This window comes from Nymphaea colorata, chromosome 2, assembly GCF_008831285.2.
Source record: "Nymphaea colorata isolate Beijing-Zhang1983 chromosome 2, ASM883128v2, whole genome shotgun sequence".
NCBI classification, from domain to species: domain Eukaryota; kingdom Viridiplantae; phylum Streptophyta; class Magnoliopsida; order Nymphaeales; family Nymphaeaceae; genus Nymphaea; species Nymphaea colorata.
Window position 1 is genome coordinate 10706367 of NC_045139.1, and position 18078 is coordinate 10724444.

Consider the following 18078-nt stretch of genomic DNA (forward strand, 5'->3'; position numbering starts at 1 on the left):
TCCTATGTGTATTTGAAGAGAATGTTTTGATCAAATACAAAAAAACAATAACGAATCATAGCTAATTTGATTTAAATACACTTGCTTCTTGTTAATGAGTACAGTTGCCCATGTTGATGGATTAATTCAAATCCAAACCCAGTTGAGAGAGTAGAATTTTTTCTATGTAGCTCCAGTCATGATAGTCCAATCACTAATGACATAAATTTGACTAGAAAAAATTGTCATTGAAACTGTTGTGTGATTAAATGGGGAAAACAATGATTCATCCAATTAGCTGAACGAAATTCAAATGAGAAACGTTGGAGAACTGCCCATGAAAAGGTTGTATTTGTAATGTTCCATCTTTGGTTCAAATCCAATTTTAAGCCCATCATGTTGGGCGCTTCTCTTAAGGGATGTTTGGTAAATAGAAACTCCAACATAATGTTTCATGCATTTGTCCGAAAAATTGGGATAGGCTGGGGCCCTCAGTTTTGGGATAGATTCATGAAGTACTGTATTAATATTATTTGTTAGAGCTACGAACAATAGTAAGTGTGACACTAGAGTTGAAGGATATACCATAGGTTGATCCAAACCCAAAAGCAGAGTAGAACCTAAAAGGTATAGGAGCATGACCTTGGGAGGTCTAAGTAAACATTAAAAAGTATCGTCCTTAAAAAGAACAACTAGAGAGACTGGAGATCATGGCTGTCATCTTCTTTCATTTATATCAAACAAATATCATCGGTTTCATTGTCACATTGCCAATTCTTGAATTTATACAATAGTTTGCCATAGAAAAGGAATTATACGTTTTGAATTTATGTTTTCCTTTGATCAATTTCTTTCATTCTTGGCCATGCAAATTTGATGACCTGAGACAGCAGGGGAGTAAGGTGAGTGCAATGGTGAGGAGGGCAACTCCGGCAGCCACCGACAAAATAAGCGTCTCCTGCCGATCTGTGCGCCCTTTCACGGGATAGAGTTGGTTTCCCAAATGCCTCGTTGCCTTGGGTAACATCAGGTAGAGGACGCCGGCGTTTAAGACGGCTTTGATTCCATCGCAGGTGCAGTCGTCCGGAACAACAAACGTTTGCCGAAATTTTGCATGCTTCTTCATGCCTTGATCTGCCAGTCCTTCACCACCGGCGATCACCAAGTAATTGCGAACGGCGTCCACCTTCACTTGGAGCTCTTCCTTCTTGAATCCTTATAATGCAAAGCCATATTAGAAGATAGTGAGTTTAGGTATGTTAGGAGAGAGTGAATGATGACTCTGGAGAGTCACCTAGCACTAACCACGTACGTTTATCTTTGTTGTTTTTCTCGTAACCACCCAACATGTTAGATCAGACGACCTTGATTCGATGTTAAGTAACTTTAAAAAACTAGAATCACCTCTATATATATATATATAACTCTAACCATCCAGAATCACCCGACCATCCAACAAGTGTTGTCCATTTGAAGTAGCTGGGCATCGGCTCGGGACGAGCCGGCCCAAAGCTCAACAAAGTCGGACTCGAGCTGACCCAAAGCCCCAAAACGGCTCACTTAGGTATTGGGCCAGGCATGACCGTCAACCTTATGCCTACCGGATACCTAGTTCGATGTCCACCTACATTTGAAACCTTTAATATTTCATATTTTAATATCTTAAAAACCCCTAGCGATATGCTGAGGGCTCATAAGAGTATCATCGGCGACATATGAAGAGTTTCTAAGGGTGTCATCGGCGACATATGAAGAGTTTCTAAGGGTGTCATCGGCTATTCATTAAAAATACATAAGGGAGTCATTGAAAATACACCAAAAGTTTTTAAATAAGTCGATTGTTAATGTCATAAGTCGATGAATATATATATTCAGGCGAAGTCGAACCCCCAATACCCGATTAGGGCCAGCCCAACCTGGTGAATTTTTAAATGGAGCCTGCTCAAGAGCCAAGAAATCAGCCCAAGCCCAGCCCATAACTGGTCAAGTACTTAGTACTTAACTATATAACTATATAGATGGTTAAAAAAAGGTGCAAACTAATACTAGATAAATAAAATAAGTAAAAAAACAAAAAAAGAAGAAAGTTGAACTCAACAGACCTCCTTCTGTCCCCAATTTTTTTTCTCAATGTTCGATAGAAGAATAGACTTTCACATCCACACCCTCCTTCTTTTAAGGGATACGCATCCATTGTGGAAGACGTCAGGTCAAGTGTTGAGAATTGTCTATGATACCGATTGTCACGAACCGACCCACTCTTATTGTTATATCAGGCTTAGTTGGGTCTTGGTCAAGTGGATCCCAACTCAATAACAGTTTCAGATCTTTCCCGAAAAAAAACTAGAACAATCTATCACTCAACCGACCTCTTTATAAGTCTTATCAATTTAAGATACAATACTAAACTCTTATATCAACTCATACAGATCAATCTAGCAATGTTGGAATGAAGCTGACCAAAAGAAGTGGAAATAAGGCTAACGAGTACCTGGGACTTGGACCTGGAGGATTTTACTACCCTCTTCCTCATGACGCCACCTTGCCTCAGCAACTTGTTCGGAGCCCATTGTTACACAGATTACCCTGCGTATCGAACTCTTGACCTCTTTCAACCTCAATGTCTACAGTCTATTTTGTTGTTGCTACAAATGCATGTGCATGCCAAGGTTGGATTTTATAGGTGGTTTTCTTGCAGTGTGGGTTGTTCAGCGGTAAATGGAGGAATCAGAGTCTCCTACAACTTGGTAGTTCCACCATTGAAGGGTTATCCCAATGTTCCTTACAGCTATTTGCAGTGATTGGTTATTCTTTTGCATGGTTACTTAATTTGTTGAGTCTCCTTGATGCCTTCTCCATGTTCATTATTTCCCTAAGGAAGCACCTAAGTTGCTTGGCAAATGACCTAAATTTCTTTGACATAAGATGTTCGTAGCATGAATTTCTTTAAAATTTATATATAATTTTTTTAAAAAAAAAATTGAGGTGGGACCAGCGCCCATGCGGGCCCCCCTTTGGCTCTGCCCCTAGTTGCAAGGAGAATAATAATTAGAAAATGTACTTAGAACCATTTAAAAGCGGTAAGATCTATCTGAAAGATAAACTTTTTGCGACAAATTTTGGGAATCCGGCTTTTGTATCTTTCAAATGGTCTTCTAATCTTCTTAGAACCGCCAAATAAGGATATTTGCCTTGGTTGATTAGCTGAAGTTATGCAGTTTTTAGATTTGAAGCAAAAGAGGGGAATAATAGCACATATTTTTCTCTTCCCTTGGGGCTAACCAAGATTCTACTCAAGGACTACTACCAAAATGGCCTGAAAAACATCATGTTTGTTCAAAAAGGCTTACTTGGGAGTACGGCTGCACAACAACTCGAACTCACCTGTAAAAACCCAACTCGTTGCTTGAGTTTGAATTTATGCTCGGCACGTTAAACTAGTCGAGTAACCCGACTGGTTTAAACTTGGCTCGGCTCGACTACATAAATGTGTCATGAATGAGATATTCTGTTACTAAGTTTTCCTTCAAGGGATATATGGATGCAGAATATGTTCATTCTTCTTTCTTTGGATTTTCTGTTAGATTGTTGTTCATGGTTGAATTAGTTAAAAAAAGGCAGTTAAACTGAGTTAAAATAAACTAGACATGTCAAATTAACAAAAAGGAGTTAAGAGTTAAGCGAGTCGAGCCTGAGCTTGATGCTGTATAGTTGAGTCAAGCTTGAGCCTGTTCAATGGAGCTCGACTTGAGTTCAAGTCAAGCTCATGCTAGATCGACTAGGCTCGTGTGCAGGCCTACTTGGGAAGACTTATTTGCAAGAATGATAGAAATGTGATACCTGTTTGTGGATTACAGCCAAAAGATTTATGCCCATAAACGGATATTTCTTGCGCTCTTCCATATCTATGCCCAATCATCAGATTTTAAAACCCACCCCTTTCCTTAAGCATTACACGTCATTTTTCTTTCAAGAAAATGTCAAAACACGAATGGTTCATACAAACATGATAGTGTAAATAAGAAGCAAAAAATAAAGGGAGGTCCGATTTGTTGGCATGCCTCCACACATGATACAAACATGCAATTGTTGGCATACCTCCACACTTGATTGGGATCCAATTTTGTGTTTTCTTACTTTTCCATACAGCCATATTGTCTCCAACAAACACACATAAACTTGTGGTTGATTTTTTGGTGAAGGAACGTCCAGTCCTAGCTGCAATTGTTGACATCCAACTTATTATAGCTTAAATGCCTAGGAGTACTTTTATAAATACTTTTTTTTGTTTAGATCTCCTTATAAAAAAACATTTTTAACATCAAGTTGAAATAAATCCCAATTTAAGTTGCAAGAAATAAATAGCAAGCTTCTAACCGTGTTCATTTTTAAAGCAAACATCTCAGTACAATCCAATACCAATCATTGAGAATATCCTTTGTCATGAGTCTTGCCCTGAGCCGCTCAATTTTGAACTCAGCTTGGCACACTAATATGCAAACAATAAGTTTTTTGTCCATACAGATGTTGAGAATTTTCCAAGTATGATTCTTCTCCATTGCCTTGAGTTCATTCATCGCATCATGCTGTTCCTTCCTTTCACATGTCTCTCCAAATGCGCTTGGATCTTGTACGTTTGAGGCCTTAGCAAGATATAAGCAAAGATCTTTGTTTGCGATACATGAGATTAGTTCAAATATTTTTGAACTGGATATGTTACAGAATTTTATGTGACCAAGTCAATGGTATCTAGCAGGCATCCCAGTTGTTTTTATATGAGTTGTTTGGCAGTTAGAACACTCTGTAAATCTACCATAAAGATTGAAACAGATTCATGGAACATTACAATTATGTGCCTATGAATCTGCTCTAATTGTTAGGAATGATTCGACCACAAAGTGTTCTACTTGCAAAACGACCGCTTAAGACTACTGAACTGTCCTAGTATCATCAACAACATCACCAATCAGTAAACTATCAACCCCATACATATCAAGAATAACATGAGAACATAAATACAACGAAACTTGTGCTGCAGTAAAAATATAAGGTTGGACATCAATCAGTAGACTTCCAACCCCCATACGTCTTTGGGCTCTGAACTTCCCTAGGGCTGTCAAACGAGTCAAGCCAAATCATACTGGACTCAAACTCACTTGATTAAGCTCAACTTTAGCTCAAATGAGTTGAACTTGAGTTTAACTGAAAACAAGTTGGGTCAAGTTTGAGTAACAAACTCCACTAAACTCGAGTAAGCTCACTTAATCTAGATTACTTTTTTTCTTTGTAATTTCCAAATTAGAAGAAAAGAAAGATCTTGTCAAGTGGAGAGTTGGTAAGCACGCTTAAGCAAGTCAAACTCGAGTTGAGACTCGGTGTATTTGAGTCCAGCTCACCTTGTACAGCTTGACTCGAGCAGAGCAAGACAAGAGTCTAGTCAAAGCTTGAGTTCAACTCAGCTCATGTAGAGCCCTAAACAGAAGTTACCACAGTGCCAAAGCTGTCGAAAGCATTCTTACTGGCGCTCAAAGAGTGGGTTTCAGTGAAGTCCTTGGGGTCGGACCTTCAGCAGCGTTGGTTGATGACATTCTCACATCAACGCTCACATTGTGGTGCTTTTAGGTCTTAGAAACTTGATGGGTGTCCAAGCATCGGATAGAATGCTTTTCCTTCATCATATCAACTAGCAGGTAATGCCTGGTTTGGTTCATTCAAGGCATAAGGTCATTACCAATCGCCTTCATTGTCTTGCGGTCATGAAAAATAACCTCACTAACAACGCAGCACTTTATTGTATGATTAAATCTTACTAATTGACAAGAGATCACAGGTTGAACATGGATTATATAACGCATAAACGGGCTGTTGTTTTTCAAACTTCAATTCATCCTGTTTGATAATTTCCATATGAGAGTTTTAGCTATTAAAAACTAGTTTAATTCCGTTAATATTTTCAACATTCACTAGGCATGTTTTTCATAAATCATAAGATCATAAGACCCAGAATTAAGAATCCATGAGCAGTTTATGTGTGGCTTTCCAACATATTTCATCTCTTATGATAGTGATCAAACGGCATAGTATAGCTGGTCGGGTTGGCAAATCAATGAAAGTCTGATCGCCAGTTTGATTCTCATGAGCACTAACTTCTGTTTGTAGACAATGGATACATGACACTTAGTAAATGGGTGTCTTGCTCCCCACCCAGGTTCTGAAACAGTCGAGAGGAAAAGGGGAGGGGCTTTGACCCCTTGGGGGTATCTCTCCCCTTCTTGATAGTGGCACATACCAAATTCAAGCTGGGTAGCTTAAATGCCATTAGAATCTGGCTTTGGACTTGTTCATAATCTTGTCCATTGAAACACTTTTTATTGCTCATGCCACTCTTGAGATACAATTTGGACAGTGAAAGGTGGCATATGAAGATCAAACTCATCTCACATACCTTGATGCAAACCAAGGTACCAGTGAAAAACTTATTCTCTCTTTCTAGACTTTAAACTTTCTGAGTTAATTGGTATCTCCTCCCAATATTACATTGTTCACCATGTAAACTCTTGGTTGCATCCCAGATAGCTTTAGATGAGTCAAGAAAAAAGGAAAGGAAAGTCATTGGCAATGTGTGCCTCTATAGAGTTAAAAAGCCACGACATAACCCAAGTAATGATGTTCAATGAAGGATTTGATTGGTTTGTTCTGAATCACGGGGGGCTAGGGGCCAGGTAATACAACGGGGTTTTGGGTACCCAGACGAGGTCAGGCCGGGCCGAGACATTTAAATAAGGCCTCGAGCTGGCACAAGGTCAATTTTAGGCAGTATAAAATTATTTTTATTATATTTTATAAGTTTTTATTAAAATATTATATTTACATACTAAAAATGGATATTTTATTTTATTTTTAATTAAAATGCGCTCAGGCCGGGCCCAGGCAGCAAGCACAGGCGATGAGCGGGCCAGCGCCCGACTTCAAATCGGGCTGTGCTAGCCTGATGCCCAGCCCTAGCTGAGATGGTTAGGAGGATGACCTTGACTCCAACACCAAAAAATCATACAAAGAACCTAATCTGGTACCATGTTAAAACATGACTGATTCAAGCAAACATGATAAAGAACATGAACCAAAACTAAAGGGGGAGATTTCACGTGGCCTACAGCCAAGGACACCAAAAAGCATAATTTTCACTGTGCATTCTCACCAATACATACGTAAGTTTAGATGAAAATATATACGACATGAAATATTCACTAATCAGGAAATATGAAAGTCACCTGGAAAAACTAAAAGCACCCTATCAATACAAAAAGTCACACTGAGTAACCAAAAGTCATCCCAAGTATTCCTTACATGAATGAATACGAAAGAGCACCTTGGATAACTACATGCGTTCTTGAAAACTCCAAATCACAGTGATGTGATGCTTCGATACTTGGGTAAGAGCGTAGGCTCCTCAATCATGCCTTCAAATTGGCCTTGAATAATTTAATATAAAATAACATAAATATTCTTGGAAACGAAAGAAACAAGAGGAGAAAATGAAATGGCTATAACTATCTGAAACAAATTCGGCTCAATCAGATTTAGATTTGAATCTAGTCTTCACCAAATTCGGCTCAATCAGGTTTAGGTTCAGATCATACTTTTTAAGACAGTTCAGATCCATCTAGCACAAGCACTAATATTAGTATCACTTATAAAGTTTTAGTCATACACGAGACTCAGGTTTGGATTTGCTTATTAAACTGCATACATAATCCATATCTGATTAATTACTGGAACCAAATTTCTTTCAAAATCGGACTAAAAGACTTTTTCTTGCTGAGATTGTTGGCCTCTTAGGACAATCGCAAAGAAGCACCCAGAATAAAATAATCATGTGCATATTGAGAAATCCTGCCCAATCATCTCAACCTGAAGGTCCAAAGAGGTACCCGACCAAAGCTCAGTGAGATGGCCAAGCTTCCATAGTAAGGATTGACACCTAAGTGGGTGATTCACAGATCAGATAATGGAGTTCATGCAAATTCCCCTGTCTATGTCCCTCATTCTCCTCAGTCCTGTTCAGGATGCCCAAAGCAGCATTGCATAAACAAGCTATAACATCTTAAGGTTCTGAGCCAAGTGAACAGTACAGCACATCTAGGATTTATTTCTGTTACAAATCTTCCTAACAAAAAAAACACGTCCTCAACTGCTAGATCATAGTCAAGGGGAGAGAATACAAGTGTAACGTATTTTCAACGGAACGAGTTCACAATTGGAACAAGATAATGATGAGAAGTATAATACACATTCCGATTATCCCTGCGGTGCAAAATGGCATAAGAAACACATTTCCATAGGCTAGAAATCCTCATTTCACTCTCCTTCATTGAGGATGGGTACAATTAAGGGCTTCAACTGTGCCAGATATACTATAGCCCACCTGCAAAGGAAGGTTAAAAATGTCAGGTCAAAAGTCATAAGCCCTTTTACAGTCTCCTCAAATCACCAACAAGAGAAACTTGATCAGCAAAAGCAAGTTCAGTCAAACAATTTGAATGCAGCATTACAATGTAGACAACCTGTAATAGTGGAAGTTATGTTTTTGGAGAAGTAATGCTAGCAAGACAACAACAATATGACCATTGTGTTAACAAGGAAGGAAACGGTATAATCAGTTATGCTTTTCATGGCACCATGTTGCCTCTAATCAATAATTCCTCTGGTTGGGAGGGCTGGTAGTTCCCGTATGAACCAAGTGGTGACAGCATATATTGTCAATTGTCATGTAAGCCTAACGCAAGGAATATCATCATCTGGGGCTTTAACAAAAAGTGGCATCATACACTAGATTTATACTTTATACTGTTGAGATTGCGAGCATGGTGCCATGAATGCACCAACTAAGGAGGTCTTTTGAGTCTACCTTGATTAAGACATGACATTGACACAGACCTTATGGATAGGCATATCAAGTCTTTTGAAAAATATAAGGTCAATTTCAAGGTATCATTATGTGAAAACTGGAGAGTCGTTTCTTAAAGCACTTTTCAACATATGAAGACCAGGATTGGCTTGCTTACCAAACAAAGGCAATTTAATGAAATAACCTACTTTATGTTATTCTGATGCAACTTATATATTTAACAGCTAGGAAATAAAGTGTACGAAAAAAAACATTCAGCACTAGAACTATAACAGTAGAAATAGGGAAATAAGAGTAAAAAAAGAATAGTGGTGGACTGTCAAACTTTTCTTTACATAAATAAGCAACATGAGCCACAGTTGCTAACAGAAATGGACTAGAAAAGGAACCATTCCACAGAATCAATAATTTGCACTACGAGGTAGAACATGTGGTGAAAGAATATAAAGCCACATCTGAATCTGACACGTTCAAATCATGCTCATAAACAAATATATACAAATTTGCTTAAGGAAAGGCAACTTACATCATCCAACAACATACGATTGTTGTAATCACTAATGTCAAGTGGAATCTGCAAGAATAAATCAACCAATTCAAAATCAATCACTAATACTAAAGAAACTATTTAAGGGGCATTGCACACGAAGTTCAAGGAGAGGTTGCCCAGAAGATAAAGCTGATAACGGTACAACAAAAAGCAACTCCTGAGGTTTGCAACAAAGCTTCACATAGGAAATTTTACCATGAGATCAAGAATTTATTTCTAGCTATAAATGGCAAAGATGAAATATATAGACTTTAGTTCAGACTAAAGAAACATTCACCAAGAGAAAAATTAGGGGTAAGAAACAGTTATGCTTTATTCCTATAGTCAACCAACGCAATCTGTATGCTGATGGAACATTCCTTTACACTCAAACCACACACACATACAACAAAAGATAAATGTGCTTCAGGACACTTTGTGGGAAAGAAACTAGGCCCACTGACTAAAATAAAAATGGTCTATGACGAGCAAAACATGTGCAGATCATGTCTTGAAGTCACAGTATGACTTATTAAAAAGTTGGATGCTAACCTGAAAAATGTTCACAAACCTGCAGGAATTCATTTGGACTCAAAGATACAGATGGTTTATTTTGATGCTAAAGTTTAACATCTTCTTATATCTGCAATCCATATTGCACATTATACGGTTCTACTACATGGTCTAAATTCTAATGCAGTTTTACCATATGGCTTTCTCAATAGCCTTATTTACGATGTTAAACATACCTATTGCCGTCGTAGCTTGTCCTATTATTGACCAGGGGCTTCCAAATGCCACCCCTAGCAACAAAAATAGGAACTTTGATTACTTCAATCTCAGATTCCAGGTACTTATAGGCATTCTGGTTCCTCTCATGTTTAACAGTAATAGTAACTTGTTTAGAACGATATTAAATTGTGAAAAGGATTGTTCAACAAAGAAATCAAAAGATGGTACAAAATTGGGACCTATGATGCCACTACATTGGCTTAACAACTATTTAGGTCTACAAAGCTACATAAGTGCTATTTATAACTTTAAATCAATAATTGAAACCTTGACATATGAATACCCCAAAAATAAAGAGCAGCATTAAAATAAGCAGGGGTTCATGACAAAATTGCCTGGATGTTGATACCGGGATCAGAGATGAAATACAAACAAACAGAAAAGGTGGTTCTCTCCACCATGAGAGAATTCTTCGGTGCATTGAATTCAATCCAACAAGTTCAATTTGTGTCTTCCAGCTCCGAAGATTACAAACTGAAGTTATGAGCCTAAATTGCAATTTTCCTCCTTTAATCACAACTGTGACAAAAACGATAGTGACAATGTTTCACTGTACGCCATAATCGATGCAACAGAGGGATAAACTATATCTACTCTTTACAACCTGGTGGATACACATTTCGTGATGCGTAAAAAGAAGACTTAAAGCATGTAAACCTACTTCAATGGATTGAATACCACGCATATTTCAGAATCGACAGATTGAACATTCAGGGATGTTAAACGATTGAACTTGCGACGTTTAGCCCGGGACCGGCCGTAAAACGACCAAGATCGCATACTCGGCGATGGCATTAATCAAATCATCAACACGAACAAGATCAAATGAACGTTGACGGAATGGCAGGATAAATCGTCCAAAAGGACCACAAAAAGAAAGCTGCACTTAAAAATTATGCGACTAACAACAGACAAACAATCAAAACCCTCATTCCATATCCAAAGACAAGCAATCCAATAAAAGGATCTAAAGCCAAAATTGGGTTCATTTCATTGAAGTTCGACATCGATCTCACCGCACTACTAACAACTAAAAGTATGATGAATTAGGAAAAGAAAAAAGCAATCCCAATAAAGACAATTAATAAAATGAGATCCCATTGAAGGAAAGATCAGGATCTTGGGTGAAAAGAGCGGAACAGAGTGAGCACTAAACCAAGAGAAAGAAAGGGGTATGAATAAGATCCCAAGACATACAGATTGGTGGAGGGGCCTCGATTGCAGCAGATGCGGACGAGGAGAGAGGCGAGGACGCCCGCCGTCACGAACATGAGGGTTGTGAACCAGAACCCCATTGCACCCCCACCACTCCCTCTCCCTCGGTTTCTCTATTTCTTCCTCCGTATACGTTGTGAAGTTTTGTTGATTGGGGTTCTGCAATCGCCTGTTCTCGAGAAGAGGAAGAAATGAAGAAGACGAACTCTATTTCTCTCCTCCTCCTCCTCTCTCTCTCTCTCTCTCTCTCTCTCTCTCTATCTGTGACTCGCTTGTGACATATACATAGAAAAATTTGGAAAAAGGGAGCCTAAAACAGTTCATATTAGAAATACCGGCAAAACATTTTATATATTGTATTTTACCACTCGCCCATCGAAAATTTCCATCCTTCTCGTTTTTTCCTCTTTCCGTGGGTGGATTCTCGGGTTTCAATAGAAAGTGGTGGAACCATAAAATTTTGGTTAAAGCACACGATTATAAAAATTCTCATCTCTTACGAGACACAACATATATAAATAAAAAATAATAATTATAAAACACGTATATAAAAATAAAGAAAAAATATTGTACACACGCTTATACGTAGCTCCACTATTAGATGAAGGTTGACCTTCATTGTTCTCATCATCTTTTCATTCGTTTCATTGAGTCAATGAATCATTTATGTTCCTTGGTTGTATTAACCATGTCCTCCGTTTTATTTGAGGCGCACTATGTTTATAGTATTAAGGAGTGTTGATTTGGGTTGAAGGTTGCCCTCAGGCTAATATGACTAAGTCTTAGCCACGGGTACACAACAAGTTGAGCCAACTCGGGCATTACTCGAACTCGCTCAAAAAAACTCAGCTCGTACTCTATTCGTTTATAAACGAATCGAGTTCGAGCTTACAAAGATCCTCAAAACGATAAATGAGTCGAGTTCAAGTTTCAAGAACTCGATTTGTTTATGCTCAACTCGACTCGCAAACTGATACTTTATATAATATTGCTAAAACCGGTTTCACAAGTTACACAAGTTAATACTTACACGAGTTGAACGAGTTAATGTTTACACGAGTTAATGCCTAAATAAGTTAAATGGGTTAAATGAGTCAAGTTCGAGATCGATTTTGTGTAGTCGAATCAAGCTCGAGCTTGATATAAGGAGCTCGAGTCGAACTCGAGTTGGCCAAGTTCGGACTCCACTCGGCTCCTGTGCAGCAAGAGTAACACATTGAGATACTGAAAGCAGACCTTATATCATAGGATGACAATGAGTTGGGTGAACAAGAAACTCAATCAGTGGTATAAAATGACTCGTCTTAATCAGCTGTCCGTTAATGGCACATGAAGAGCTGCTTGATAATATGTCATTTGAAGTTGTTGCATGAAGAAACTAGAAGATTGATTGAGAACCGGAGACTGGGACTAGTGATATTGCTCAAATAATGAATGACCAGCTGTGGAACTCTTTCACCTGAGTTTCTGAATGGTTTCAAATGAATACAAGATCATTTACCTAGATTTGGATGAAGTGAAGACATTCTTTGAATGAAAAAATTTTGACTACCAGTTTTTAGATGCTTGTCTAAAGCATATAGAGAATTTTGTAATTTGCATACCAAATTATCTCCCACCTTCCCATACTCTGGTAGCATATATCCATATACACCTACCATCTACCATGATGGCAAGCATTATATGCATATATTGGACACAATGTTTAGTTTTATGCAGTAACTAGTGCCAAATAGGCATGGGCATCGGGCCCGGGTATCATGATAGCAAGCATTATATGCATCTATTTTTTGTTTTCTTAATTTTAACCCCGGGCGAGGCCGAGCCCGGGCTCGGGTTTCGGACATTGGGCCAGCCTGGGCCTACGTCGTATTGAGCCGGTTTGGCCCGATGCCGAGGTCTAGTGCCAAATTACTATTGGGGATTAAGTTTTCATTATGGTATTCTACAACTTGCTGTAGTAAGTAGCATTTTGACCTTGCAACATTCAATGGAATTAGGGGCGGAGGGGCGATCCCAATAGCAGAGCCACATATAGTCCAGTGTGGGCAGTTGCCCACACCAGCCCCTCAATTTTCTTTTATTTTTACATCAAGGTTTTCAAGTATTTACTTTGTTAGATGTGTAAGTGGCCCTCTCCAAGCATGAAGCCTATGAATCAGTGCCCCTCAAAAAAATTTCTGGCTCTACCATTGAGCCATCACCCCACACCCCTCATTTTAGGGGAAAAAGTTTATACTTACATTTTTGAAAATTTTTAATTCAACTCGCGTAACAATTCTAAAAAATATTATATAACCCCTATATAAAAATTTGAAAATAATCATTTGGCCTCTCCTAAGTTAGCAATATGTATCTACTAATGGAGAATATGAAATATTTAGTTTCTTAGAATATGATATTCAAAAACATTTAGGATGTGAGATTTGTAGAATATATCATGTTCGCATGTGAGATGATCACAGGCCTCTACATTTAAGATCTAGGCTTCAAATAAAGCTTTCTTTTATTCTTCCACACTTTGAGGCCTCACTGAAGAAGCATCCTACAATTTTCACCACGTTATTATGCATCTCAACAAATTAAAATTATCATGGGCATTGACATCTTATGCATATTGGTGGCAAATTTTGTCACTTGTCATCAAATAATAATTTATATACTCCACCATCGCAGATGACATGCCATAACAAACAATATATTCTGCAACCATAGACCTTAAAAACAACGAAAATCAAAGACCAAGCAACAAACTTACTTTGTCCATCATGACCACAACCAAATTAAATTCCATCCATGAGTTATTTGGTTTGGAATTAGACCTTTTAATTCGAAAGATTTCAATAAGACTTTTGATTTCCTGCTTAATTTCAACATTTTTTATTTTACATATTAACGCCCTAAAAAAATTGCTCCTTCGGCCCCCAAGAATCCAAAATTGTTGAATTAGTCACCCTCGACCCAAAATTTCTAGCTCTGCCATTGAACCTCGGTAACATGACACTGATATGTTCTTGGTGGTTCAAGAATTGCATGAACGTATATCGCCTAAGATAAACCTTATTTGTGTGGAGTAGAATGAAGGGTAGCTCTTAGTATAAACTGGTATTAGTTTATCTATTACCTACGTGCTAGAGAAAATCAAAATGAAGGTTTTGAAGAGATAAAAAGGAATCGCTTATTTAAGTTAAAAGGCACGTTCATCAAGGTCTCACCTCATCCTTTGCATGTTTTCAAGCGCGTTTGGCAACAAGAGTATCAATAATGAATCTGCTCAATCTTTAGGACCAATTCATGGAACACTTTGTGAGTGTTTCTATTGTAAATTCCCTTTAAATGCAATAAGCTAAGTTTAGTGGAATGCTAGGCTATAATGACTTGACAACTCTCAAGCTTGGCCTCCTAATCCGGTGTATCCCAACCGGTCCTCTAACAGTTTCAATTTCAACCCAAAAAAGGTTAACCAAGACAGTAATGTTAGGTTATAATGACCCAACCTACTTTCAAGCTTAGCCCCCTAATCTGGCGTATCCCAACTTGTCACCTAGCAGTTTCAATTTCAACCCGAAAAAAGGCTAATGAAGCAGGACAATAATGTTAGGTTATAATGACCTACCCACTTTCAAGCTTGGCCCCCTAATCTGGCGTATCCCAACCTGTCACCAAGTAGTTTTGATTTCAACTTGAAAAAAGGCTAATGAACCAGGACAGTAATGTTAGGTTATAATGACCCAACCCACTTTCAAGCTTGGCCCTCCTAATATCCCAACCTGTTCCCTATTAGTTTTAATTTTAATCCCCAAAAGACTAAAGAATAAGGACAACCAAAAACTTAACAACCTCCTTTATAAATTTCTAAAATTTTGGAATGTTACAATCTACTTCCTTTAAGGCACATACGTCCGCGCGTGTGGAAACTAAGGTCCGAGTGTTGAACCATGCTTTGATACCACTATAATGACCTGACCCACTCTCGAGGTCGGGCCTTTGGTCTGGTGGATCCCAATGTGTTCCTTAACAATTTCGATTATAACCCGAAAAAAGATAGAAACCAGAACAACCACTAACTTAACAATGCACTTTGTAAGTCCTCCAAGTTCCCTCACAATGGTCAATACATGAGTAAATTTTTGGGTGTTACATAGGTATTAAAGGAAAACATACCATGCCTTTTTTCATTTTTATGCTTAACAACTAGTACATGTTACTTTTTGTAAAACATTGGAAAAACACATCCAAAATGGGGGATTTTAGTTGCACTAGCCTTAGATAGAGATACACTAAACCTTTAAATTTTGATGCTTAAATGCTTCTTTTGTAATCTAACCTTACTGATATGATCTTAATACGAGTTGATGCAAAAGCATATAGGATCATTTGTTAGATTTTAATAGCATTTTTTTAATAAGAAAAAATGTGTACTTTTGTCATAGCATCAGCATTTTGATAATAAAAAAATCCACTTTTTCATAAAAACAACTTGATCAAAACATATTTTATACCAAAACAGTTTTTATAAATACATTTAGATGTTTGTATTTTATTTGAAATAATGTTTTAACAAAAAAATTAAAGGGTTTGATTTTATCCCAACCGTCAGTTTTCTATCAATTCCTCTTTATGCATATATGTAAAGGAAAGATTGATCATGCCGCCCTCCATTTATCTTGCTTTCTAGTGCTTCTGGTAATTTCTAAGCGCTGCAAATGTTGCATTTTAATTTTTATAAAATTCAACCATGTAAATAGATGCAAAATGTTAAAATTTATAAAACTTCAAAAAGGCTGATGCAAGTCGAATATTAATGTAAATCTCTTTTACAAGGTTTCAAAATTAAGCTTATGGTGTCTGGTTTATCAGCTCAAAGACTACTAGTTTATTGAATTGTCAATTTGTTTTTTCATTCTTTTATATATATATATATATATATATACTTCTCACAAAATTCTAGTCTTGCATGAGATGCATATCTAAGGGTGAATTTGATAACGGGGTGAAATATTGTTGCGAATGGAAAATTGTACGGGTGAGTCCCACCCGCTGTTCCTTCCCTCCCTCGTGTGTGGGGTAGAAATCCTGATTTTGCTGTCGTTGAAGACTGATTTCGCTGTCGGACGGAGAAGAACAACTCAGAGGATCGCTTTTCCCTCCCCTGCTCCGTCACCTATTTTTCATCTTCTCTCATTCTCCCATACCTTCACCAAACTTTTTGGTGGATTTTCCAAAAATTTAGCTCTGCTATCTTTGTTCTTTTTGTTTTCTGGTTTCCTGTCCGTGCGTGCGTGACTTGCCTTCCTTTTATCTGTTCTCTTTTTTTTGTTGGTTTGTTTTCTGCCTCCTATTTCACACGGTTCTGCAGACTTGCCTTCCTTTTATCTGAAACTGTGTTCATCAGAAGCATGATTTTGTTGTGCATTTGTCAGCTTTTTGTATTTCATTGATTCTTCGGAACCAGAAGCCTTCTCCCAGAAAAGACCTTCCCAAGTTGGGAAACTGTGAATCACAAAAGATTGAGTCAATTGTCTGTAGAAAAATATGAGATTAAGATACTAAGATAAAGCAAAATATATCAGATAATCAATTTAGAAGAAAGGTTCAACAGTGCTGGACAGTGCAAGAGCCAACAAGATGGCTGTTTATATGTACAACAGTTGCAACGTGAATAGAAAAGCATAACAGATATCACACAACAGTTGCAGATATCCTCACCCCTCGCTTGCTTCTGTAGAAACTTTCATATGTACAGTGAATTTATGCAACAGAATTATCACCATATGAATGAAACCTGTCCCAAGCCTACCTTTATATTAAAACCGTTAAGATTTAACACAAATGGGTTTGACGTAGTGGTTCTTTCTCAATGGAAAACAGGTAAATACTTACGGTTGGATGTTTATGAGCATTTCTTCCTGGAAATAAGTTTCTTGTATCAAAGTAAGAAATGTATTTTTGAAAATCTGGAAATATGTTTCTTAAAAATCAAACACAGAAATATGTTTCTGGAAATATATTTCTCAGTTATCACAACACACTCGTTAAAATGAGGATCGGAAATATTTTTTTCTTTCCCTTTTTTTAGGAAATATATTTCTGAAATATATTTCCAATTCCATAATTCTATGACATCAAACGGCCCCTCAATGATGAGAAAAATTACAAGGTGAAATCAATCTTTACTGGTTGAAAGTTAGTTGGTGAAATAGACACACACAGTGGGGACGCTACCTTTATGTGAAATAAGATGGTTAGGTGTGCAGGGCAGTAGGGCCTATATATATATATATATATATATATATATATATATATATATGTATATATATATATATATATATATATATATATATATAATTGTATTTTTTTATTTAACTTATATAAAAATTTTGAAAAATTAGATTTAGGCCCCTATTCAAATTTTAAAAATATAATTCACCTCCCAAACAAAAAATTTGGGGCGGATACGTGGATCCAACAATTCAAGGAGTGTTACATTGATCTTTATCATCAGCATTAATTGTGGAGTTTCCGGAGACAAAGAGGCAGAGTGTTATTAATTAGTTTCCACAATATGTAATTAATTTCCATGATTTGCTTTTTTATCACATTTTTATCACATTGTTTCATTAGTGTGATTATTGAAACACAAATTAAAAAAAGA

At 37.3% G+C, this 18078-nt stretch overlaps 2 protein-coding genes across 2 annotated transcripts; both read right to left on the bottom strand.

Annotated features, from left to right (window-relative positions):
* Positions 1 to 690: 690 nt before the first annotated feature.
* On the bottom strand, positions 691 to 2609 carry LOC116248836 (uncharacterized). Its single transcript, XM_031621830.2, has 2 exons — positions 2471 to 2609; positions 691 to 1194 (listed from the first exon to the last, which is right to left on the bottom strand). The coding sequence occupies exons 1-2, from the start codon at positions 2547 to 2549 to the stop codon at positions 833 to 835; spliced, it is 441 nt and encodes a 146-aa protein (XP_031477690.1). The 5' UTR covers positions 2550 to 2609; the 3' UTR covers positions 691 to 832.
* A 5437-nt stretch (positions 2610 to 8046) lies between these two features.
* Positions 8047 to 11689, bottom strand: LOC116247160 (V-type proton ATPase subunit e1). Its single transcript, XM_031619157.2, has 3 exons — positions 11406 to 11689; positions 9414 to 9461; positions 8047 to 8404 (listed from the first exon to the last, which is right to left on the bottom strand). Exons 1-3 carry the CDS (start codon positions 11501 to 11503, stop codon positions 8338 to 8340), a joined length of 213 nt encoding a protein of 70 aa, XP_031475017.1. The 5' UTR covers positions 11504 to 11689; the 3' UTR covers positions 8047 to 8337.
* Positions 11690 to 18078: the final 6389 nt, after the last annotated feature.